The sequence below is a fragment of the Staurois parvus genome, unplaced genomic scaffold, assembly GCF_062004578.1.
Source record: "Staurois parvus isolate SC_StPar_1 unplaced genomic scaffold, SC_StPar_1.0 ptg001766l, whole genome shotgun sequence".
Taxonomy (NCBI): domain Eukaryota; kingdom Metazoa; phylum Chordata; class Amphibia; order Anura; family Ranidae; genus Staurois; species Staurois parvus.
Genome location: NW_028319562.1, coordinates 21924 through 48432, shown reverse-complemented (window position 1 = coordinate 48432; position 26509 = coordinate 21924). Strand labels below are relative to the sequence as shown.

The following is a 26509-nucleotide window of genomic DNA, read 5'->3' as shown; positions in this document are numbered from 1 at the left end:
GCTCACTCCTACGCTTACCTGAGCCAGATCTCGGTCCAGCGATGTGCACAAGAGCAGAGGCTCTCTCAGCACTCTCCCTCCTTATTGGTTTACAGACAGCAGCGGGACTCATTGGCTCCCGCTGCTGTCAATCACAGCCAGCTTGCTTCTGCAGGCTTTGTATCACTGGACAACCTTCTACCTGCTCTTCATTAGACCATCAACACACTGATTGGCGAGTGCTGGGTCTGACCCAATCAGGGTAATACAACAAAAACTGGAAATTGAAGAGCCACACCACTGTTAAGGTAGTTCTAAAGGTAAAAAAAACAAAAAAACTTCATGCAGCTCCCCCCCATGCTTACCTGAGCCAGATCTCGGTCACACTGAGGGAGTCCATCCTGTATTGACTTTCCCATATAAGCCCCACCAACATCCCTCCTCCTCCCCCTTCTTCATTTACAAACATTAAATGACAAAGGGTTCCCACAGCACTATGGGTTAGCCAAACAGCAGGCAGAGCACACAAGGCTTGCCGCTTCAGGCCTTGCATCACTGGCCATCCTACCTGCTCTTCACTAGACCATCACCACACCAGAGGAAGCCCACCCTAGATTGGCTTTCCTGTATAGATTGTAAGCTCCCAGGATCAGGGCCCTCCTAACCCTCTTGTATTGAACTGTATTGTTGCTGTATTGTCTCCCGTTATACTGTAAAGCGCTGAGCAAACTGATGGCGCCATATAAATCCTGTATAATAATAATATATAAATCCTGTATAATAATAATATATAAATCCTGTATAATAATAAGAATAATAAACCACTAACATACCCCCATCCCCTTCAACCCTTTTCATTTACAAAGCTGCCACTACAAAATGGAAAGCAGCTGGTGCGTGGCAAGACAATATAAAGAAAGGTTTTACAATAATTAAATGGGCTATGCAGAGAAATTATTTGGAACTTCTGACTACGTAAGAGAAGCAAAGGGCTTTTTTTAATATTTCCCAGGACTCACGTCATATATTTGCTCATGGACTGGACGGGTGACCTGTGTGTGATTATAAAATCCCGCTTGGGGAGGAAATAAGCTTTGCTCCTAACAGACAAATAATTATTTCATCCATAAAACAGGAAATGCAAAACACAGGATTCCACTTCTCTATAGACTGCGTGACGTCACGGGAGCGGCCTGGTGACGTTCTTCTGAGCAGCTTTCTGCACTGCACCAGGCTGTGAAATCCCAGCTTAGCCAACAACAAGGAACATGCTGCCGGATAATTGGAGCCACGCCCCTTCCTGCCAGGCCAAACACCGCATGCACACTTCAATCTGATCACCAGTGCCAGCTCAGGATTCCAGCTGCCTCCAGCATTAGTCATGGATAATGCCCAAAGCAATGCCACACCTGTACTGGCAGAACAACAAGTCTCAGCATGCTGCAGGTGCATTATTGGAAAGCGAAAGGCAAAATCTGATTGGCTGCAAAGATCTAAAATGAACGGAATCAGAAAGACAGAACAGTGCTGTGTTCAGGAATAGAAATGACTCCATCTAACGCGGATTCTAAGTCAGCATGAAAGAGAACGCTGAACTCCGGCAAACAGATCAATACAAACATGTGAAGAGTCTTATCTAATCAGCCACTCTGTGATTGGTACAATTCTGCAAGAAGAACATTGGGAAGTTGGGAGGGGGCACAAATTACTAGAGGGAAATCCCACTGTGGAAGGGGCAGAGACACTACTGCAGGGAAATGTCACCATTGTGGAAGGGGCAGAGACACTACTGCAGGGAAATGTCACCATTGTGGAAGGGGCAGAGACACTACTGCAGGGAAATGTCACCACTGTGGAAGGGGCAGAGACACTACTGCAGGGAAATGTCACCAGTGTGGAAGGGGCAGAGACACTACTGCAGGGAAATGTCACCATTGTGGAAGGGGCAGAGACAGTACTGCAGGGAAATGTCACCATTGTGGAAGGGGCAGAGACACTACTGCAGGGAAATGTCACCATTGTGGAAGGGGCAGAGACACTACTGCAGGGAAATGTCACCATTGTGGAAGGGGCAGAGACACTACTGCAAAGAAATGTCACCATTGTGGAAGGGGCAGAGACACTACTACAAAGAAATGTCACCATTGTGGAAGGGGCAGAGACACTACTGCAGGGAAATGTCACCATTGTGGAAGGGGCAGAGACACTACTGCAGGGAAATGTCACCATTGTGGAAGGGGCAGAGACACTACTGCAAAGAAATGTCACCATTGTGGAAGGGGCAGAGACACTACTGCAGGGAAATGTCACCATTGTGGAAGGGGCAGAGACACTACTGCAGGAAAATGTCACCATTGTGGAAGGGGCAGAAAAATTAACCACTTGCCCTCCAGAAGATTTACCCCCCTTCCTGACCAGGCCATTTCGTGCGTTACGGCGCTACGTTACTTTAACTGACAATTGTGCAGTCATGCAACGTGCACCCAAATACAGTTTATGTCCTTTTATCCAACAAATGGAGCTTTCATTCGGTGGTATTTGATCGCCTGTGAGTTTATTTTTTGAGCTATAAACAAAAAAAAAAAAAAAAGATGGACAATTTTGAGAAACAAACTCAATATTTTTGACTTTTGCTAATAAACACATCCAGTAAAAAAATTTTTAAAAACATAATTTCGTCATCAATTTAGGCCAAAATTTATTCTGCTACGTGGCTTTGCTAAAAAAAAAAAAAAAAATACACATAAAGTACCAATACATGTAAATTAATTGATTTACGTGAAAATTATATCATCTACAAATGGCACTATAATGGAACTGGAATTTTTTTCCTCTCTCTCTTTTTATACTAGTAATGGCGGCGATTAACGACTTATAGCAGGCCTGAGGCGGGCATTCTGCCACCTGGGGGGCTGACTGTCACTGACATTCCCAGTGACACTAATACAGTGATCAGTGCTAATAAAAACCACTGACACTGTACTAATGAGACTGGGCAGGAAAGGGTTAACATCTGGGGTGATCAAAGGGTTAACGGTGCGTGTTTTACAGTGTAAGCACATTGCTTTGTATTGCTTTGCTATGCAGAGCAATACAAAACAGCGTGCTGGAGCTGGCAGGGGAGAAATCTGTATTGTTTACATACAGACCTCTCCCTCATCAGTGATACTCGGCGATCGCCGGATGCCAGCGGAGAATCACCGGCCGGGATCCGGTGATCAACAGCTGAAGACGCCAAACGGCGGCGCGGGTAGGGCGTGCGCATGTCCCCTACCCGGAAATGCAAAATCATATACACACATGATTTTGTGCAGCCCTGCAGCAGTATTTCTGGTATAGGGCGCGGGTAAGCGGTGAACTACTGCAGGGAAATCTCACCACTGTGGGAGGGGCAGAGACACACTACAGGGATAAATCTCATCACTGCGGGAGGGGCAGAGACACACTACATGGATAAATCTCATCATTGTGGGAGGGGCAGAGACACACTACAGGGATAAATCTCATCATTGTGGGAGGGGCAGAGACACACTACAGGGATAAATCTCATCATTGTGGGAGGGGCAGAGACACACTACAGGGATAAATCTCATCATTGTGGGAGGGGCAGAGACACTACAGGGATAAATCTCATCATTGTGGGAGGGGCAGAGACACTACAGGGTTAAATCTCATCATTGTGGGAGGGGCAGAGACACAAACTACAGGGAGAAAACTCACCATTATGAGAGGGGCAGAGACACACTACAGGGATAAATCTCATCATTGTGGGAGGGGCAGAGACGCACTACAGGGATAAATCTCATCATTGTGGGAGGGGCAGACACACACTACAGGGATAAATCTCATCATTGTGGGAGGGGCAGAGACACACTACAGGGATAAATCTCATCATTGTGGGAGGGGCAGAGACACACTACAGGGATAAATCTCATCATTGTGGGAGGGGCAGACACACACTACAGGGATAAATCTCATCATTGGGGGAGGGGCAGAGACACTACAGGGATAAATCTCATCATTGTGGGAGGGGCAGACACACACTACAGGGATCTCATCATTGTGGGAGGGGCAGGGATGCTTTGTTTTCCCACTATCATTAGCAGTTCATTGACCTTTTTCTCCATATGCTACATTGCTGTACAGTAAAGCATTGTCAGTTTTTTTTTTTTTTTTAAAGTCTGTAATCACAGAATCAAATGTCATGAAAGAACCCACAGGTAGAAATTCCTGCAGATCAATATGCTGAAAGTGTTAAATGCCATGCTTGGTACAAAGTGTCTACGTGCCGTCCTTGAGGCTGAACCCCTGCAGAATGCAAATCATACAGCAAGCCCTATTCGCCCACTCTTTTGCCTTGTTCAAATTAAACCCAATCGGATTGCTAGACAGGTCACTGCAAAAGACACGCTGGAACAATGTACACACAACAGCGCTCTATATTTAGAAGCTGCTATTTTTAGCCTGGACTATTAATAGAACTGCTTCTGTTACTTAATGCTTGGGATGTGGCATTCAATCATCAGTGGAAGAATGCAGCTCGATGGTTCCGGGAACTACCAGAGGAAAATACACATGTAATTCCAGTCTGTAATTATATCATTTTATAGCAGGAGTACAAACTATCTGAGCTCTGGGAACACAGAAGGTGAATAAAATATCACTTCTATTGAGGCTCCTAAAATCAGACAACTGTACTCACCAATCTAGAAAAACACACTACAGCCTCAGCACATGGCCATCATCAATAAAAAAAAAAAAAAATTACCTGCCAAAATCAAACACACATACATACAATCTCACAGAAGTGAGTCCAACCCTCATTTTTTAATGTAAATATTTCATTCTCTCTTTTCATGTGACAACACTGAAGAAATGACACTTTGCTGCAATATGACGTAGTCAGTGTACAGCTTGTATAACATGGAAATTTGCTGTCCCCTCAAAATAACTCAACACACCGCCATTAATGTGTAAACCACTGGCAACAAAAGTGAGTCCACCCCTAAGTGACAAGGTCCAAATTGGGCCCAAAGTGTCAATATTTTGTGTGGCCGCCATTATTTTCCAGCACTGCCTTAACCCTCTTGGGCATGGAGGTCACCAGAGCTTCACAGGTTGCCACTGGAGTCCTCCTCCACTCCCCCATGATGACATCACGGAGCTGGTGGATGTCAGAGACCTTGCGCTCCCCCGCCTTCCGTTTGAGGATGCCCCACAGATGCTCAATAGGGATTAGGTCTGGAGACATGCTTGGCCAGTCCATCACCTTTACCCTCAGCAAGGCAGTGGTTCTCTTGGAGGTGTGTTTGGGGTCGTTATGTTGGAATACTGCCCTGCGGCCCAGTCTCCGCTTCAGTATGTCACAGTACATGTTGGCATTCATGGTTCCCTCAATGATCTGTAGCTCCCCAGTTCCGGCAGCACTCATGCAGCCCCAGACCATGACACTCCCACCACCATGCTTGACTGTGGGCAAGACACACTTGTCTTTGTACTCCTCACCTGGTTGCCGCCACACACTCCTGACACCATCTGAACCAAATCAGTTTATCTTGGTGTCATCAGACCACAGGACATGGTTCCAGTAATCATGTCCTTAGTCTGCTAGTCTTCAGCAAACGGTTTGCGGGCTTTTTTGTGCATCATCTTTAGAAGAGGCTTCCTTCTGTGACAACAGCCATTCAGACCAATTTGATGCAGTGTGCGGCATATGGTCTGAGCACTGACAGGCTGACCCCCCCACCCCTACAACCTCTGCAGCAATGCTGTCAGCATTCATACATCTATTTCCCAAAGACAACCTCTGGATATGACGCTGAGCACGTGCACCTGGGAGGAATCGCATATTGTGGCTGTCACAAATGTTTGTCACATAGACTCTGCACAGGAACACATTCAGTGTTTCGGGGGGGGGGGGGGGTTGTATTGTAGTACGCATTATACAGCTTGCAATATCAGAGCACTTTTTTCGTATTTTTTGCATATTGTATCTTGAGGATGTCCCGAATAACCAATGTTGCATAAATCCACACTGGAGCATATTTATGTTTCTGTGGAGGGAGGTGTATTGTAGTACATCATAAATGTGTTGGGATGTTTATTATCAAAATATTGGATTTATTTGAGGAGGAAGCACACATAGCATATAAGTGTTGCACACATAAGGGAGGAAGGTGTTTTATAGCACTATTTAGTAGCACCACAAAAAAAAGTTTATAATCTTGTCATCTTTATCCATCTGAGGGTATAAGAGGAGTGGCAGGCAGCTACACTGCTGTAATTATCAGTCCATAAGCGCGGATAATAAACCAGTATTCTTACTGAATAGAATGTCCATGTACAGTACAGTATGCACTCAATACTTGGTTGAGGCTCCTTTATGCACATTTGCATTTAGAAGCGTTTTTTTAAAGATAAGCACAGGAGCACCTCCCAAATGCCCAAAATGCACTGAAAAGTGGTAAATTATTAACCATTTCAGACTGTTTCAGAGAAATACAGAAAGTAGAAGCAGAGACAGCAGTATGTGTTGAGAATAGCTTAGGTGTGAGTTGCTTATTAACATTTATTTTGTTTCCAAGGGTGAGAAAGGTGTCTGGTGGAGGGAGACATTAAGGTCACCTGGCAGGGGGTCTCCATGAGGTGTGAATGGTCATTAACATATCTTTTGTTACCAAGGCTGGGAGAGGTCTGAGGTGTGAATTGGTCATTACAATGTGTGACAAGTTTGGTAGAAACTTCCTGTGTTCAGTGTTTTGTCCATCTGAGTACCTTGAAATGATGAAAAAAGGCTCTGGATAGCATTGGGAACTGGAAGAGTTAAAAAAAATTTTCAAACGCAAAAGCTTATAAACATGCTTTGCAGCGTTTAGCCGCGTTTACAAGCATTTTCCGTTTGAAACGCTGATAAAATCGACTGCTGAACGCAAGTTTTCTGCGTTCAAAAAAGCGACTGTAAACTCAAATGACTGTAAACGACGATGTGAACACGGACACATAGGAAAACATTAGGGTGAGTTCAGGGGCTGCTGAAAACACTGAACAGCTCCTAAACGTGAGTTTATCAGCTGCAGTGTACATGAGGCCTTAGACTGCACTAGATTGCATGCAAGATTTTGCATCTGCATCTCCAGCAAATTTTGGGTGAATCTCCCTCTAGTGGTAGCCACTGGTATTGCAGGCTGCAATACCTACTTTTACATTCCCAAAGTAGGCTCTCTCCTCATTTCTCCTCTACTACACAAGGTTCCTGTGCCAATTAGCGAATCGCTGTAGACGCAAGCCTTGAAAAGCCTTATACACAACAAAAAGTGTCATTTAAAATGTTACTAAATCTATGACCCTGCATTCACTATATCTGATCTCCCACAGTACACAATACTAAATTGCATTCCCATGTTTATATCCACTGTATTTATCAGTTTATATTAAGTCTACACACCCCTGTTAAAATGTCAGGTTTCTGTGATGTAAAAAAATAATTCCAGAACTTTTTCCACCTTTGATGTGACCTATAAACTGTACAACTCAGTTGAACAACAAACTGAAATCTTTTTTTTGTTACACATAAAAAACTAAAATAATGTGGTTGCACAAGTGTGCACACCCTCTTATATCTGGGGATGTACCTGCGTTCAGAATTAAGCAATCACAGAAAGAAAACTGGTCTGGGAGGCTGCCAAGAGGCCTGCAGCAACATTAAAGGAGCTGCAGGAATATCTGGCAAGTACTGGCTGTGTGGTACATGTGACAACAAACTCCCGTATTCTTCATATGTCTGGGCTATGGGGTACAGTGGCAAGATGGAAGCCTTTTCTTATGAAGAAAAACATCCAAGCCCGGCTAAATGTTGCAAAAACACATCTGAAGTCTCCCAAAAGCATGTGAGAAAATGTGTTCTGGTCTGATTAAACCAAAGCTGAACTTTTTGGGCATAATTCCAAAAGATATATTTAGCGCAAAAACAACACTGCACATCATCAAAAGAACACCATACCCACAGTGAAGCATGGTGGTGGCAGCATCATGTTGTGGGGCTGTTTTTCTTCAGCTGGAACTGGAGCTTTAGACAAGGTAGAAGGACTTATGAACAGTTCCAAATACCAGTCAATATTGGCACAAATATTACAACATACAAACAGCGCAAAAAAATTAAATAGTATATATAATAAAATTAATAGAAATTATGTGTTTCACTCCAAAATATTATAATAAAATGACATATTTATATGAAATTAAAAGTTCCACTCCAAAATAAGTGAAAGAAATTGGTAAAAAAAAATCTCTGAAAGTCCTCTTCCCAAAGAGATAAAAACGTGCTTCTACCAAAGATAGCGCTCAAACAATATATACTGCACTCACCAGATACTGGTGAAAAAAAATGCCTTTAGGGTTTTAATGGGATCCTAGACCCAGTTAATAGCCTCCAGATCTCCACTCCACCAAATAGCCAACCTCCAGGATCATCAGACTCCACTCTCCAGGAACACTCAGTACAATGTAGGGAAAAACAGAATATATAGCGTAATACTGCAACACTTGGTTAGATTCAATTCTCAAGTACCAAGCCACTCACATTCTTAATGATCAAAGTCGGTATTTTATTTATTTATTTCAGATACTTATATAGCGCCATCAATTTACGCAGCGCTTTACATTATATATATATATATATATATATATATATATATATATATATATATATATTTGTACATTCACATCAGTCCCTAACCCTTAAGGGGTGTACAATCTAAGGTCCCTAACTCACATTCATACATACACATACTAGGGACAATTAGACAGGAGCTAATTAACCTACCAGCATGTCTTTGGAGTGTAGGAGGAAACCTGAGTACCTAGAGGAAACCTACGCAAGCACAGGGAGAACATGCAAACTCCAGGCAGGTGGTGTCGTGGTTGGGATTCGAACCAGCAACCCTAGTACTGCCAGGCGGAAATGCTAACCATTTAGCCACTGTGCCGCCCATTTTAATTGCAGAGAATCTCCCATACACAAAGATGGCCCCCAGGAGCGCCGCACGCTGGCGTGCGCTACACTCACCGGAAGTGACGTATTACGTATGGCGGTGGAACCGAAAATGTGTCGTCTGTGAAAACGCCCTGGAGGGGCAAAGCGCGTCGACGCATTTCCGGTTCCGCCGCCATACGTAACACATCACTTCCGGTGTGTGAAGCGCACGCCGGCGTGTGGTGCTCCTGGGGCCATCTTTGTGTATGGGAGATTCTCTATGCTGTCATCTGCTGCTGACTGTGGGATCTCTGGAAACTACCCTGATGTTGTGACATTTCTGAATTTATTGAAATGCAATCAAAATGACGATTTTAATTATTAAGAATGTGAGTGGCTTGGTACTTGAGAATTGAGCATAACCAAGTGTTGTAGTATTACGCTATATATTCTGTTTTTCCCTAAATTACTGGGGATTTTAACTAAAGCTTACCCTGAGAGAAGTGGATTTCAAACTGTCCCACTGTGGGCTTTCTGCAGTTTGCGGAATGTGTTATTTAAAGCAGATTTTTAGAAAAATAACAAATACAGTACAGAGAACTATTTTGGCCTCAAGTAGATTTGGATCTTTTCCACGTATAAATTGTTCCCAAAGTAAATTGATGAGGAGTGAAATATTCGTCCATCAAGGTAACGGACAAGACATTAAAATTAGAAGGCATTACACTTGTCAAACTACAGATGTAATATATGTTCTAATCCGGGGGGGACTGACAACTCATGGGGCCCCCGGGCAATAGGGGATTATGGGGCCCCTGTGTCCTTGCCCAAACTCAAAAAAGCCTATGAAAAAGGTACCATCTCATGGGGCCCCCTACTGACCCTGGGCCCTTGGGCAGTGCCCGAGTTTCCAAATGGTCAGTCCGCCCCTGGTTCTAATGAGTCCCTGTCATTTATTATATGTAGGTGAAATCACACAGAAAAAAACGAAAGATTGCTTAGCTCAGCATAAATGTTCAATCAGGAGTAAACAACCAGGACTTCCGGTATCAAGACATTTTACTGAAATGAATCAAAAGGAAACAGATTTACCATTCATGATATTACAGGTTTTAAAAGACAGAGGGGATGGTAACAGGATTTTTTCCTTGAAAAAGCAGGAAGTCTGGTGGATTAATAGGGACAATCCAATTGTCCAAATAAGGATTATGATCTGTACTTGTTTTTGTAAGCTTGGTTAGATTGTGTATATGTACCGTATTTTTCGCTCCATAAGACGCGCCTGACCATAAGACGCACCTAGATTTTAGAGGTTGAAAACAGGAAAAAAAATATTCTGAACTAATGGACTGCAGACATAGTACAGGAGATGACCAGAGACTGCGGACAGTACAGGGATGACCAGAGACTGCGGACAGTACAGGAGATGACCAGAGACTGCGGACACAGTACAGGAGATGACCAGAGACTGCGGACAGTACAGGAGATGACCAGAGACTGCGGACAGTACAGGGATGACCAGAGACTGCGGACACAGTACAGGAGAGGACCAGAGACTGCGGAGAGTACAGGGATGACCAGAGACTGCGGACAGTACAGGGATGACCAGAGACTGCGGACAGTACAGGGATGACCAGAGACTGCGGACAGCACAGGGATGACCAGAGACTGCGGACAGCACAGGGATGACCAGAGACTGCGGACAGCACAGGGATGACCAGAGACTGCGGACAGCACAGGGATGACCAGAGACTGCGGACAGCACAGGGATGACCAGAGACTGCGGACATAGTACAGGGATGACCAGAGACTGCGGACAGTACAGGGATGACCAGAGACTGCGGACAGCACAGGGATGACCAGAGACTGCGGACAGTACAGGAGATGACCAGAGACTGCGGACAGTACAGGAGATGACCAGAGACTGCGGACAGTACAGGGATGACCAGAGACTGCGGACAGTACAGGGATGACCAGAGACTGCGGACAGTACAGGGATGAGCAGAGACTGCGGACAGTACAGGGATGAGCAGAGACTGCGGACAGTACAGGGATGAGCAGAGACTGCGGACAGTACAGGGATGAGCAGAGACTGCGGACAGTACAGGGATGAGCAGAAACTGCGGACAGCACAGGGATGACCAGAGACTGCGGACAGCACAGGGATGACCAGAGACTGCGGACAGCACAGGGATGAGCAGAGACTGCGGACACAGTACAGGAGATGACCAGAGACTGCGGACACAGTACAGGAGATGACCAGAGACTGTGGACAGTACAGGAGATGACTGCTGACCTTTGGGGAGGGGGGGGGGAGTGGGTACCTGAATTTTACTTCCGTGGAGTTGTTCTTTGACCTTACCTGTTCCTCTATCCAGCCGCACGCTCTCTTCCCGGCTTCTGTAATGGCGCTCGGCTTGACAGCCGGGTGCCCAGTGCGCAAGAGCGAGAAGTGTTGCGCTTTGTGATTGGTCCGGCGGCTTTTGGGACCTGTCATGTGTCCCAGGTGCCGCCTTACCATTCACAAAGAGCACCGCTTCTTGCGCATGCGCACTGGGCACCCGGCTGTCAAGCCGAGCGCCCACACTACAGCAGCCGGGAAGACAGCGCGCCGCTGGATAGAGGAACAGGTAAGGTCCCGCTGGATAGAGGAACAGGTAAGGTCCCGCTGGATAGAGGAACAGGTAAGGTCCCGCTGCAGAGCTGAGCGGCCGGCCCGGTATTCTGACACGACGGCAGTGGAAATACCGGACTGGCCGCTCCGTATGACGCACTGACATTTTCCCCCCTTTTTTTGGGGGGGAAAAAGTGCGTCTTATTGAGCGAAAAATACGGTAGTTAATTATTGTTTATTTTTTTCTAGATAAGCAGGGATAGCCGTCATCCATTCCGCTACTTTCGGCTGACACAGTGTTGGGATTATGTAAATGGAAAAACTGTGTGAACCAGAATTTAACAAAGGACTTCTACATATAAAAGGTTCATTGGTCTATAGAGAGGAACATTTGTATATACACTGGTTGCTGGGATACATTTGTATATACACTGGTTGCTGGGATACATTTGTAGTAGTTTCCAGGAAAGTGGTTTTATCCTGATTGATAAAAGATTACACCTGTTTGATTCTCATTGAGCTTGACAAAGAACACGTTGCAAACAAATGTGATTTGTATATCCACACTTATGCAGGCCATAGATGGGTCGAAAATCGGCCGATTTTTCGGCCGAAAATAAAATCGGCCGATTTTCGGATCGTTAGTGGGCGATTTGGTCAACCGTTTTTCGGTATTTTGGCCGTTTTTTTATTCGGTAAAGTTGGAAAAAAATCGGCTGATTTTGCCGATCGGCCGATTTTCGCGGCAATTAGTGGGCAAATCGGCCGATTTTTTACCGATAAAAAATCTGCGCATGAGCAGTGACCTGCAAGAGGAAGACAAAAAGAAGAAAAAGAAGAAGAGGAAGACAATGAAGAAGAGGATGAAGAAGAAGAGGATGAAGAAGAAGAGGATGAGGATGAAGAAGAAGAAGAGGATGAGGAAGAAGAAGAGGATGAGGAAGAAGAAGAGGATGAGGAAGAAGAAGAGGATGAGGATGAGGATGATGAAGAAGAGGATGAGGATGAGGAAGAAGAAGAGGATGAGGAAGAAGAAGAGGATGAGGATGAAGAAGAGGATGAGGATGAAGAAGAGGATGAGGATGAAGAAGAGGATGAGGATGAAGAAGAGGATGAGGATGAAGAAGATGAAGAAGAGGATGAGGATGAAGAAGAAGAGGAGGATGAGGATGAAGAAGAAGAGGAGGATGAGGATGAAGAAGAAGAGGATGAGGATGATGAAGAGGATGAGGATGATGATGAAGAAGAATAGGATGAGGATGCAGAAGAAGAAGAGGATGAGGATGATGAAGAAGAAGAGGATGAGGATGAAGAAGAGGAAGAGGATGAAGAAGAGGATGAGGATGAAGAAGAAGAAGAGGATGAGGAAGAAGAGGATGAGGAAGAAGAAGAAGAGGATGAGGATGAAGAAGAAGAAGAAGTAGGATGAAAATAAGAAGAATTCCAGTCCAGCAAAAAGTGTCTCTGCAGAGAGCTCCGCTATTTCTGACAGTTCTCTGACAGTTCCTTGACATTTACAGCGGTTGAAACATTGTATCTATTTGTTTCCGAATAAAAACATCTGTATCCTAAATGGAAACAAATAGATACATTGTTGCAACTTCTATAAATGTCAAGGAACTGTCAGAGAACTGTCAAAGAAATAGCAGAGCTCTCTGCAGGGACACTTTTTGCGGCTCTAGACGGGTAGAAAATCGGCCGATTTTTTTTACCATTGATGGTAACGTCGGCCACTTGAACAACCGATTTTTCGTTTTTTAAAAGAAAAATCTGCAGTTTTTCTCCCCATCTATGGCCTGCATTAGATTGACAAGTAAAAGAGCAATTCAAATGAGCTATGGACTTCACATCCTTCCAAAATGCTTTGGCTGGAGTTGCACTTAAAAATTGTACCTGTCCCAACTTGCATATAAATTGACCTTAAGAACAAATCTTGCTCATAACCCAGGGACTGCCTGTATAGATTATATAAAAAATTATTATATAAAAAAATGGTGAAACCCAAGTTTCCCGAATAATAAAATACTCCATAGAAATGCACAATGTCCCTTTAGTCTGCATTTCCTGAGTTTCCCAGGTAGAAGTTAGAGTAGAGAAGGAGGGGTTCTATTACGGGACATCAAAGTTTCCCAGCAAACTTCAATTACCTAAAGAAAAAATGCAATTGTTTGAGGACAAAAACCTGTTATGTAACCAAACAAGTAACACTGTACTGCTTAAAAAAGAAGTAAGCGGTATGACAAAGGTGAGCGTGTCTGTCCTCAAAGGCTACCCACCACCCCAAGGAACTAAAAAAAATACTCAGCAAAAAATTATATAACTGTAGAATTCTACTGGGTCAGTTCCAACTGATCAAACCTTCGAGACAAAAACATTATGTAACATACACCCTTCACTGCAGGATTAAAAATAACTCTGTGAAGGAGGAAGCAGAGGACATGAAAAAGGAAGTTCCATGCAATTCTCATGTAGCATCTTCCCATGAGATTTGAGATCCTCAGCCTTCCTAGGATCTTGCAAGAAGGCCCATTGATGCCACTGCGGTCTATACAAGCACGCTGGAAGCTAGGGTGCAAGGTATGTACTTTTTCCCCCCAAAATGTTTAATTTCTGTAGTATTTTTAATCAGGGTTTTTAATGGGAAGGAAGAGAGGCCAAGTATTATTTAAGCGGGACTTGTATTTTTAATGTAGGATTGACTTGAACAAGTTAACAATAGGATGTTAGGTTGAAGAGATGCAAATAGATCACCTGTTATTGTGCTCAGATCATCAATAAATATTGATAAACATTTCCATAACCTAACCTCCTAGAGTGGATATTGGCAGTACTTAATATTAACCTTTTAAATTTCACTAATTCACCTTATAATTGTAAATCAAAAAAACCCCCAAAAAACCTTCCCTAAACATATCTTCCAAAAACTACTCTTTGCTTGAAAACCAAAAGCTGATTTTCCAAGGAAAACATCCATGGTCACTGGAATCAGCTGCCTGTGCAGGAGTAACCCAACCACCTAGAGCCGTCATAGTAACCAAAATATATAAAGTCACTGGGCTTGAAAGGAAACATGGAGTGGGAGGGTCCAAATGGTAATCCACTTCTAAAAATCGTAGATGCATGGCTGTGATCCACTGGGGTGGGGGGTGGGGAGGGTCCAACTGGTAACCCACTTCTAAAAATCGTAGATGCATGGCTGTGATCCACTGGGGTGGGGGCGTGGGGAGGGTCCAACTGGTAACCCACTTCTAAAAATCGTAGATGCATGGCTGTGATCCACTGGGGTGGGGAGGGTCCAACTGGTAACCCACTTCTAAAAATCGTAGATGCATGGCTGTGATCCACTGGGGTGGGGAGGGTCCAACTGGTAACCCACTTCTAAAAATCGTAGATGCATGGCTGTGATCCACTGGGGTGGGGAGGGTCCAACTGGTAACCCACTTCTAAAAATCGTAGATGCATGGCTGTGATCCACTGGGGTGGGGGGGTGGGGAGGGACCAACTGGTAACCCACTTCTAGAAATCGTAGATGCATGGCTGTGATCCACTGGGGTGGGGTGGGGAGGGTCCAACTGGTAACCCACTTCTAAAAATCGTAGATGCATGGCTGTGATCCACTGGGGTGGGGTGGGGTGTGAGGAGGGACCAACTGGTAACCAACTTCTAAAAATCGTAGATGCATGGCTGTGATCCACTGGGGTGGGGGGTGGGGAGGGTCCAACTGGTAACCCACTTCTAAAAATCGTAGATGCATGGCTGTGATCCACTGGGGTGGGGAGGGTCCAACTGGTAACCCACTTCTAAAAATCGTAGATGCATGGCTGTGATCCACTGGTTTCAAGACAAGTCTCTTATGGAACAAGTGTGCAGACCGACCAAACTATCATTCCCTGGTTTGGATTCAGGTTACTGCGGCCCAACCACCCCTGACTTCACACCACAATATGATTGCCCCAATGGCCAGTAAGGGCAGTCGCATTGGACAGAAGCTGTAGATGCAGCTTAGCGATAAGTCAGCCCCCTATAATGAACGTAAAACTGAGTGGAACACCAAATAAAGTGACAGCAGGGATGTTGTGGTGTGGGGCTCTTAGATGAGCGTACAGGACCGGGAGTACTGTAAAAGGAAAAAAAAAACAAAAACTATTTAACAAAAGCCATGCCATTTCATTTGCAATCACAATTTGCTGACAGGGTCTTTTAAAGAGCCAAGAAATGTCCAGACTGGATACCCACAGCAGGAAAGGTACAAACTCCGTGGACTCCGCAGTTCTCAATGCTGTGCAGGGTCAGAGCAGAACTGACAATTTCTATGTTTTCTCCTTTAAGAAATGTGGCAGTGCTGTCCCTTTAACATTGGGAGGAGTGTCAGGAGCAAAGCAGAAAAGCCGGCGGTCAGAGACAATTTTCAACCAAAAGAATAAGAGGCTCATGCTGGAGGGAAAGAAAAAAAAAAATTACACGGCATGCCCCCAGTGACCAGCTGACACTCAGGAAAGTACAGCTCAGGTAAACATGCACTGCTCTGACCAGGGGAATTCAGTGACGTCAACTCTCACCTAATTATTACAGCATTGAAAACTTTTAGCTATAGAGCAAAGTGAAAGTAGAGTCTGAATTTCAGCTCCACCAGCATGACAGGACTCTGAAATCTGCAGAATTTAAGGGGAGTGAGCCTTGCCGAGAATTCAGCTGTGTGTCTGACCTCCTTTCACCTATACAGGAAACTTCCCAAACGAGGACCGCAATACTTAAACAGTTGTGTGGAGTTAATCCAAGGAGAGAGGCGCAAAGGCAGAAAAGACTAATGAACAGAGATGACATCACCACTCTCCAAATATGAAACCAGATTTTTGTACACCCTGTAAAACCTTTTTTTTTGGAATCCATTGAGGGACATGGGAATTCTAAATCATTGGGTTATACTGCTGCCTACAGGAGAACCAGACACTGCTAACATAAAGGTAAGCCAGCTTCCAGGATAACTCAGACTCTACCCAGCTTGCCTCATTTTTATGAGAAAGGAATAAATGGGCTAAGAAAAAAAAAAAAAAAAGACAACACAGAAGGCTGGAACCTGAGCCCCTCAAGAGGGTCCAAAGAAAGATATAATTTCCTATTCATCCATGAACATGGGTTTTTTTTTTTTGTTAAATTGCTGGGACGTCCAAAAGCTGTCCAGGTGTAAGAACTCAAACAGTAATACCAAGTACCTGAAAGACCAATGCCTGAAAAAAAGCCATATGGGGAGAAGATTCAGGGGATCTACCACTAACAAGAGGGAACCACAGATAACCATCATGGAATTCCAGACTAGGGTAGAAAACCATCAAGTTAAGGATACTTCCTGAGGGGTCCTGAGCATGGACATGTAACGACTGGCAGAGTCCAACAACCCACCAGATAGGTGGATAAACCCAAAGCCTTAAAAAGGCAACTAGACCAAACACCTAGTATTCAATATCCAGAACAGGTCACCCCTATAGACTGAGTACCACAAGAACTACTAGGTCCAAGGAGACCTCCTAGATGGCTTGTCTTACAGTTACAGAAGTAGGGGCCAACAGGGCATGAGATTTTGAGAAGGAAGGAGAAACCCTGTTAGAAGGATATTTTGTGATACCCCTCCTGGCCTGAAGGTGGACAGAGGGGAGGCATTTTCTAAAAGTGAGGGGGGAATACCCAACCTCCACAGAGACTGAACGTTTGAACGAAGACTTAGGCTGAACCAACCTCCCTTTGGAGACCCATGGGCACCAGCACTAGACAACAGGGAAGCTGAGATCAGTTTGCAGAAGAAAGGCCCCTCCGAAGGAGAAAGCCACAAGAGACCTGTAAGCTGGCCTTCAGGGAGGGCTTCCTAATCCAAAAAAAAAGTATGCCAAGAAAGAACACTAGGGTAGACTTGGGAATCAAGAAAGTCAGGAATGTTTGGAGTCGCCAGGGGACTCTGAGAATTCAGATCCTTATCAGGTGAGGGCACAGTAGGAACTGTTTTAGCTCAATCTTGAAGGTCCGGATATTCCTCATCAGATGGGAAAGGCTGAAGGATACCAGGTGACATAAAAGGAGCCCAGCAGAGTCTAAAGACAGAATTCTCTTGGAGTGAGGATGGAGTACTGTGTAGTGAAACACCCCACCAAACAAATTCCTACTAGAATAGGAACACAAACTCGGGGTTTGGACAGCTTACAACAGCTTTTTAAGATAAAGCACAGTCAACAGAGGTACTTGACTAGAGGGTTCAGTCACAGGGTTCCAAATGCGTAAAAGGATCCATAGAGATGATCAAATCTCCCTACTTGTAGAAGTGGTGGGATAGACCTTCATGCAGAAGTATTAACATTGGGATTACATGGCCTCTGGACTGGACTCTATGGTCTGGATGGCAAGAGGTTTCCAAAAGCATAGGTGCAACAACTGTGGAAGGAGAAGGATAGCACATCTCGAAAGACCTGCGTTGGGGAAGAAGTATGCTATGACCACCAGATGTATTTCTAATGACAGTGTCGTGAGAAGGTCTGAAGAGATGACATCTCTTAAAAGGCTAGCAAAGTCAATGTCCCTTGGACTGATCATCAGCATCCCAGGCACACAGCCATTTGAACAGACATCAGACCCAAGCTTGCAACAGGCAATTACAGCTGAAGTGCAAGGCTTCAGACCTTTGTGCCAATCGCCCTGTGAGACAAGGACGTACCCAAAACTACAGAAGGGTCCACCCTGATGATTTTCATCCATTCTGAAAAGGTTTGGCAGCATGAGGTTTCCACCAATATAGGGCAGAGTGCCACACCAGCTTATCTGAACTATGATGAAAGTAGGGAACAACTGTCATCAAAATCTTGGAATGTGAGCACACCATGCACCTGCATGGAGATGTGCCTGTTGAGGTACACCACTGGAGCCTCTACCAGTTTATAAACTCCCTTGGAAAAGAGGAAAGCTCTAACACTGGTGGGTGGAGCTCAAAATCCTGCAGGATGTTCCCACGCATCATACGAAATAAAACTCTGAAAGCCTATTAACAGGCTAATCCTACAAGTGCAGCTTTGCACGCACTGCCTCAGTAATGCTCAAAACAATCTCCCACAATTCCTGGTCACCTACAGGAAATGAAATGCATCCAACACAGTCTCATTGTTGGGACTCTCAATCAGAGATGGTAAAAGGAGTTGCAGGTTCCATAAGGCTTGAGGGCTCAGTGGGATCTGAGACTATCTCTACAGGCAATGTCACCAGGGAACGTTTGGAGTGGACAAGAAGGTCCCTATGGACATTGGTGAAACCATGGCACCCTCTCATGGAGTGGAAGATGACTTGATTGAGGAAGAACCTGTAATAATAGGCATAGCAGGTTCCGGATTCTGGGAATCTGATTCTTCTTAACTGCTAGGTAGGTATGGACGTAGGTCACCGATTGCAGTGGGACTGTCCACTCTGCATCTTACAGAAGACATACTGCTTTCACACAGTGATATCAAACTAAACCCAGTGACCAGAAAAGCCTAAAATACTTACAAATCTGGGCAGTTCGGGCTGACAAGGGTGGCAAGTGGTGTTGGCCAAGTCACTGCAGGAAAAGCACTGGAAACAGCCCAGAGACTGGAGATAAAATTGTTGCTTCAAACAAAAGGAATAGTAGAGAGATGGTGCTTTCTCTAGGCCTAAAGGAGAGGAAGAGTGCATAATGCTGCATCATTCTACCCTATGGATTGCATCCACATTCAATCACTCACTCTTAACCCTTACCAATGTGAAACCAGTGGAGGCTATAAATTTGAAAAGGCGCCCAATGGCGCATATAATAAAGTGGATTGTGGTGCTTCAACCCAGCTGGCCTTAGTCACCAAGTGAGTCTTCAGGGACAGGGTTGCACCTGAGGCTGTGCCATGGCTTTGGACCTAGAAGGAGCTCCGTGGCTAACCAACCAGTATGTGAAGGTCTGGAAACTGACTAATAAAAAAAAAAAAAAAAAGGAAGAGCCCAGTGTCCACAGGACACATTCCAGGTCAATCCCGCAATCATTTAATCCAGTAAGTCTGGGTAGGGCCTCTGACGCTACTGCAGAAGATACACTGATCCAAATAACTGCTGTGTACAGACCAGCAAAAGCAGCAGAGTAGCCAGAACTCTTGATTGAAGTCGCCATAGAAAAATCATCACAGGAATGAGGACATTGCTCGTCAGAAATATTTTACAGGAGTGACATCACCACTTCCTAGCTATGATTATATACACCATTCTTTTAAAGAATTCCTAAAACCAATGGTTGCCAAGAAAGTACTATTCACAAACAACAATTTGCAAATACAATGAAAATTCAGGAGAAAGCAAGTCCTAATGGCACCAAAATCAAATTCTATTCACAAAGCTTGGTCACCACACACAGCTGTTATCTGACACTGCTGACAATTTGAAGACAGTTTCACCATGTACCATGTGGATAAGAAGTGAAAAGGGAGGAATTCTGGAGGCTTATAGGTTCCAGCTATTCTATTGCCCTATACGCCATCGGCCAGCTGTTCAATTGCCCTATACGCCATCGGCCAGCTAGTCTATTGCCCTATACACCATCGGCCAGCTAGTCTATTGCCCTATACACCATCGGCCAGCTAGTCTATTGCCCTATACACCATCGGCCAGCTAGTCTATTGCCCTATACACCATCGGCCAGCTAGTCTATTGCTCTATACGCCATCGGCCAGCTAGTCTATTGCCCTATACGCCATCGGCCAGCTAGTCTATTGCCCTATATGCCATCAGCCAGCTATTATACTGCCCTATACGCCAACAGCCAGCTAGTCCATTGCCCCATATGCCATCAGCCAGCCAGCCATTCTATTGCTCTATACGCCATCAGCCAGCCATTCTATTGCAATATACGCCATCAGCCAGCCATTCTATTGCCCAATACGCCATCAGCCGTCCATTTTATTGCCCTATACGCCATCAGCCAGCCATTCTATTGTCATATACACAGATCTGCAGGCTGGGGCATTCCAGCCTGTTAATTATTAGGGCCTAGCTACTGTGCCTGCTCCACAGACAAATGTTCTGGGGGTGAGGTTGGGCCAATTATAGACCATGTCATCAGAGGGTTTTTTTTTTTTTTTTAAGTCGCCATGGCGACCAGGAATAATCCAGTCTTGATTTAACTTTTATCCAAATATGTATTTCTTTCCTTTACACAGTTGTCTGTAAATCTAAGAGATATTGTATGATCAGATTGCGATGTATGTGGTTAGTATAAAATATATTTCTGATTTGCTCAGTGGATGGAACAGAAGATCACAAACCTGGGCAGAAGTGGAGACCGAAGCTTCTTCTCCTTATCTTTCTCCTTTTCTTTCTCTTTCTGTCTCTCCTTCTCATCGCGCTTGCTCCGGTCACGCTCCCATTCGTCTTTCCGCTTCTGGCGGTCTCTCTCTCTCTCCCGCTCACGTTCTCTCTCTCGCTGGCGCCGCTCTCTGTCTCGATCCCGGTCTCTGTCTCGTTGTCTGTCCCTATCCCTCTCCCTTTCTCTATCCTGGGAAAGAGGTAAGAAAGACATGTCAGAGGCAAAATATAAATACAATGAGTAATCATAACTTAACCCCTTCCCCTTGGGCCTGTAAGAGATCGTACAGACTGGAGGCATTGCATTGGCTTCCTGAAAATGTGATCACTGTAAATGGCTGTCACAGTGATCATGTGATTGGATGATGGAAAAAAACAAAACTAAAACTGGCAAGTAAATAAATAAAATGACCCCTATTAAAGTCTGCATCTCCTTAGTCCTTAATACTGTGTGTTGCCCCCTTTAGCATTAATGGCAGTATTTTGTAATGGCCGTCTATGAGAACCCCAAATTCTTGTAGGTGGTACAGCTGCCTATTCGTCTCGGCATCGAGTGGCTCAATGATTTTAAGATTAGGAGACTGATGGCCACTCCAGAACCTTCACCTTTTTCTGCTGTAACCACTGGAGGGTCAACTTGGCCTTTTGCTTGGGGGTCACTGTTGTGCTAGAAAATCCAAGAGTGTCCCATGTGCAGCTTTCATGCACAAGAACACAAGCTGTCTGCCAGAATTTTCTGATAACATGCTGCATTCATCTTGCAATCAATTTTCACAAGATTCCCCATGCCTTTAGAGCTCCCCCCTCTCCAAAAAAACAAAAAAAACACACCAATCAGCCACCACCATGCTTCACTGTGTAAATGATATTCTTGTAGCCGTAGGCCTTGTTAACCCCTCTCCAAACATAGCTCCTACGGCTGTGATCATAAAGCTCTATTTTGGTCCTATCATTCCACATTATGGTGTGCCAGAAGCTGAGGTGTGTCAAGGTGTTGTCAGCCATATTGTAACTGGGCTTTTTCGTGGCATTAACATAGTAAAGGCTTTTTTTTTTGGTAACTCGACCATGCAGATAATTTTTGTTTGAGTACTCTCATATTGTGCTCCTTGAAACAACCACACAGAGGTTACCTGTGGGTATCCCAAACAATTTTTCTGGCAGTTGTGGCTGCAATCTTTCCTGGTCTACCTGACCTTAGCTTAGTGTCAAGAGATCTATGAATTTTCCACTTCATCATAAGCAATTGAACAGTGCTGTCTGGCACATTCAAGGCTTTGGCTATTTGTTTCCTTCTTCATAAAGTTCCATTACCTTGTTACAAAGGTCTTTTGACAGTTCTTTTCTTCTCCCCATGGCTCAGTATCTAGCCTGCTCAATGCATCCACATGAGAGCTAACACATTGACTATTTATACACAGACACGAATTGCAATTTAAAAAGCCACAGATGTGGGACATTAACCTTAAATTGCCATTTTTACCTGTGCGTGTCACCTTGTGTGTCTGTACTAAGGCCAAACATTCTAGGGGATGGAAACTTTTGATCATGGCCATTTGGGTGATTTCTGTTAACAACTAAGTGATAACAAATGGCTTCATATGATCACTATCCTAAATAAAAGTTTTTTGGCATGATCAGTCATATTTTTAATATCAATGCCAAAAGTTCACAATTTCTGCCAGGGTATGCAAAATTTTGAGCTCAACTGTATTCCTATGGCTGGTGTTAGGCTGTTAAAGTGGTTTTTCAGGACAACCCTAACTACTCATAAAACTGTGCCCTCCCCCCATGCCTGCTTATTTGACTACCAACATCCACATTCTCAATGCCTACACCAAGTTCTCTTCTCTTCTGTGCATCCACTAAATATCTTCGCACCTAACCAGTAACCAAAGCAAGCACTCTGACTGCAAGTCTGGACTCAACTTTCAACTGGCATGTGGCAACTTGGTATTGTGACGAGAGTCACTTTGGGTGGGGGGCCCATGGAACCCAGCTCACTTTGAGAGACCCCTGTCTCAGCTCCCCATATCTCTCTTAAGTGTAAATCACCCCGTGCCTGTTAGGGGTACAGGGTGATCTGTCCTAATATTGTGTAGACATGTCTAGGAGATAGGTGGGGGGGGGGGGGGGGGGGTGTGGATTGTTTAATGCCATGTGGTTGCATCCCATTGTTCTATTGTTTGTCGTGCTTGGGAGCAAACTATTATGGAATGTATGTGTTTATGTATATTAGCTTACTGGGGGGGTTGTCTCCAGCCCTCCCTCCTGATGGGACTGTCTGCTGGAGTGAAGTTTGAATACCTGTGTGTCTCTTGTTACTAAATGTAGATTGCCTTGCCCTGCGTCGTTATGCAGAGAGGGGAGATTTGTCCCGAGTGTATATATCTTGTATCTGTGTTCAAATAAACTAGTCTACTTTTCTGGCTTACTTCAAATCTGTGGTGTCTGTTGTCGGTGTTCGGACAGGGAAGCGGTATTCTAACAGACGTACCCAAGCGCAGACTGATTCGGTTCCGTTACAGGTATCAATAGATAAATCAGGCAATTGCAAGGACTAAACTCACACGATTTAAGGATTACATTATAATTTATAAGGGGGAATGATAGGATATATTACACATTGCTGCTTTTCAACACCCTTTTAGGGTAATACACAGGTGTACTTTTAGCAGCCAAACACGTTCCAGCAGCTCATACTCCCCTTCTGCGTTATCATGGCTTTATTCAGCATTGAGAGCCAAAACCCAGTACTTCTGTATATGGAGAAGCAAGCGATCCTTTCACATAAGAAATCTCTGGGCCAATCCAGAGAAGTCACACAGGCAGCCCACAGCCCTATGCAAGCTAAAGCTCTGATTTGTAGTTTAGGCACAGATTTGAGAATGGTTGAGAAGTCTTGTTTGACAATGGCTGATTTAGACTAAAACAGGAACGCTTTGTCTCTTTGTGCATATGGGTGCAATGTGGACTGGACATGCCCTGATCTGTGATTTTACTTACTCTATAGCGAAAAGGCTCCGCTTCAGTGTACTGCACACGGAAGTTCTCATATTGCCCACCTCGCCAATATCGGTCCATCTCTAGGTCATAGTATGGATCTGGGTATGGGTCCCTAAAATAAATCAAATGATGAATTAATACAGCAATGGACATTTGCAAAACAATTTCTCCATGCCAGGGAAGGGGAGCACTCTGAATTTATGTAAAACAAAAGTATACAATAAAAGTCATTAAAGCATTATTAAACCCAAAAGCAAATATTTATGATAATACAGCTTAACAATTTTTAGATGTGATGGCTGCATTTACCTTTTTTTTTTTCTTTTTTTTTTTAAGCCTCTTGATTTTTATCTGGTGATTTGGTCAGTAAGTCTGTTTTTCAAAAGAACAAGCTCCCCTACAAATGTATCCGTTTAGAGTGTTGAGACAAACCATTTAACGGTGACAGGGGTGCTTACAATGATTAGCTTTTATTTACATAAAAACTATGTAAAAAAAAAAAAAAAGTTGCGGTTACTGCAGAACAACAATGCTGCTGTCTGCTGTGCCCCATGCTCCTTCATCCAGATTGGGGACATTCTAATACAGGATGTGCATTACTGGCCAAGACACCAGCAGATTGAGACCTAGGATGAGTATAAAGTATTTATTGTTTTTAGAGAGCAACACGTCTAAGTGTTTGCTGTAGTATGTACTGTACCATTAAAGGGGACAGTCCAAAATATGTGACTTGGGGGCACTGAGGGCAGAGTAAGATTTTTATATGATGCTCCAACAGTAAGACCCCCAACCCCTTCTCCCGCAGTAATTCCTGGCTGTTTCCGGTCTACCTGGAACTTATGGGTGTCTCCACCTATGTTTTTTTTTTTTTAAATGTTTTTAATTTCACTGCCTCAGTACTGTGGAGTGCCCCAGCCCACCCTTGTGTATCAGTTCTTTATATTACATTCGCCAAAATATAAAAAAAAAAAAAATTCAGAGAGGGTGGAAGAAACCCCTCATGATGGAGATAGCAGGACAACAGTGCATGGCATTCAATCCATAGATTGAATCTCTGGAGGCCAGAATCACTGACACGCAAATATGAACTAAAAACTTTACATGAAGGCAAATTGATAATGGTTTTCTGAAGGTGCAACGGGGCGGCATATGCACTTATTACCCCAATACCCCGAAGAGAAAAAAAGATTTATTAGGCACCACAGAAAAAAATTCAAACACCACAGTATTAATGCCACACTTTTCAGATATTTGTAAAAACAATTTGAAAACCATTTATGATTTTTCTTCCACTTCACAATTATGTGCCACTTTGTGCTGGTGTAACACATAAAATCCCAATAAAATACATTTACGTTTTTGGTTTTAATATGACAAAATGTGGAACATTTCAAGGGGTATGAATACTTTTTCAAGGTACTATATGTACAATGCACATACACTGTTGTGATGCAATTAGGTGAAAGTGCCTAAAATATTATCCTGTAGAAAACTCTCCCAACCTTTTTATAGTTTATGATACAAATTGAGTTTTTATTGCGGAAAATTTTAAACCAAAAGGTCTCTATCCCTCGTGTAGCGAGCGGTGTGCACAACAGTATGTAAACTTCCACTCTGTATACAAGCACCCATGTGCTCACCTCTTAAATCATTAAGGTTGGCCACGTGTGTAGCAGATATCTGACCCTTGCATCATAAAACAAATCCGGATTGTGTCCAAATAGGACAGGAATCTGGAGGCCGTAAAAAAAAAAAAACCTAAAAATGCACCATGTGACCTTACACAGCAGCTATTTTTATCAGGGATCTATAAAGCGGGGGCATTTTCTGCTGGATTGTGTAACTGCTGTGAAAAGTTTATCTAAGGGAAAGTTACTTTCCATTTTGTGATCATCTTCCTGCTTATGTAATTTAAAGCAAGCCCGTGTTTTGTCCATGCAGGGCTCATATCAGGTTCTTTTTAGTATCGACCTCCCCAGAAGCACACACTTGTCTTTCCTCAACTTTCAATATCCTGATGGCGGGACTTCGAGTTATTATTATTATTATACAGGATTTATATATTATTATTATACAGGACTTATATATTATATATTATTATTATACAGGATTTATATAGCGCCAACAGTTTGCTCAGCGTTTTACAATATAACGGGAGACAATACAGCAACAATACAGTTCAATACAAGACCGTTAGAAGGGCCCTGATCCTGGGAGCTTACAATCTAGGAGAGTTATAGGGGAACACGCTAGTTCCTTTACATGTGACAAAACTACTGCATGGTGATTGGCCCAGAGCTGTCACACGGGGGATAAGGAGAGAGCGGAGTGCAAGATCTCTTCTCTCAGCATCTGCATGGTGACGAGTTTATAGATGGAGGCTTGTAAATGAACCAACAGGTACACTTTGATAACAACTAAGTCAAAACTAAAAACAGTGCTTATACCTCCCTAGCGGTCTGATTATGTCCATATTTCTGTGCTCAAAACGGTACATTTTTTGCATGGAAATATGTATTTTTTTTTTTATTGTAGGCCTGTAATTTTTAGGAATAACTCACTGAAATCTGTCCGAACAAGAGTCTAGTAAACATCCCGGG

At 43.9% G+C, this 26509-nt stretch overlaps 1 protein-coding gene across 1 annotated transcript in view; it reads right to left on the bottom strand.

Moving 5' to 3' along the window:
- Positions 1-26509, bottom strand: part of LOC149434347 (zinc finger CCCH domain-containing protein 18-like) — a 110295-nt gene that overhangs the window by 63305 nt on the left and 20481 nt on the right. The window contains exons 5-6 of the mRNA XM_089663775.1: positions 23910-24021; positions 20864-21093 (exon numbers count right to left, since the gene is read on the bottom strand). Coding sequence (XP_089519901.1) covers positions 20864-21093; positions 23910-24021 — 342 coding nt within the window. The remainder of the gene's footprint in view (positions 1-20863; positions 21094-23909; positions 24022-26509) is intronic.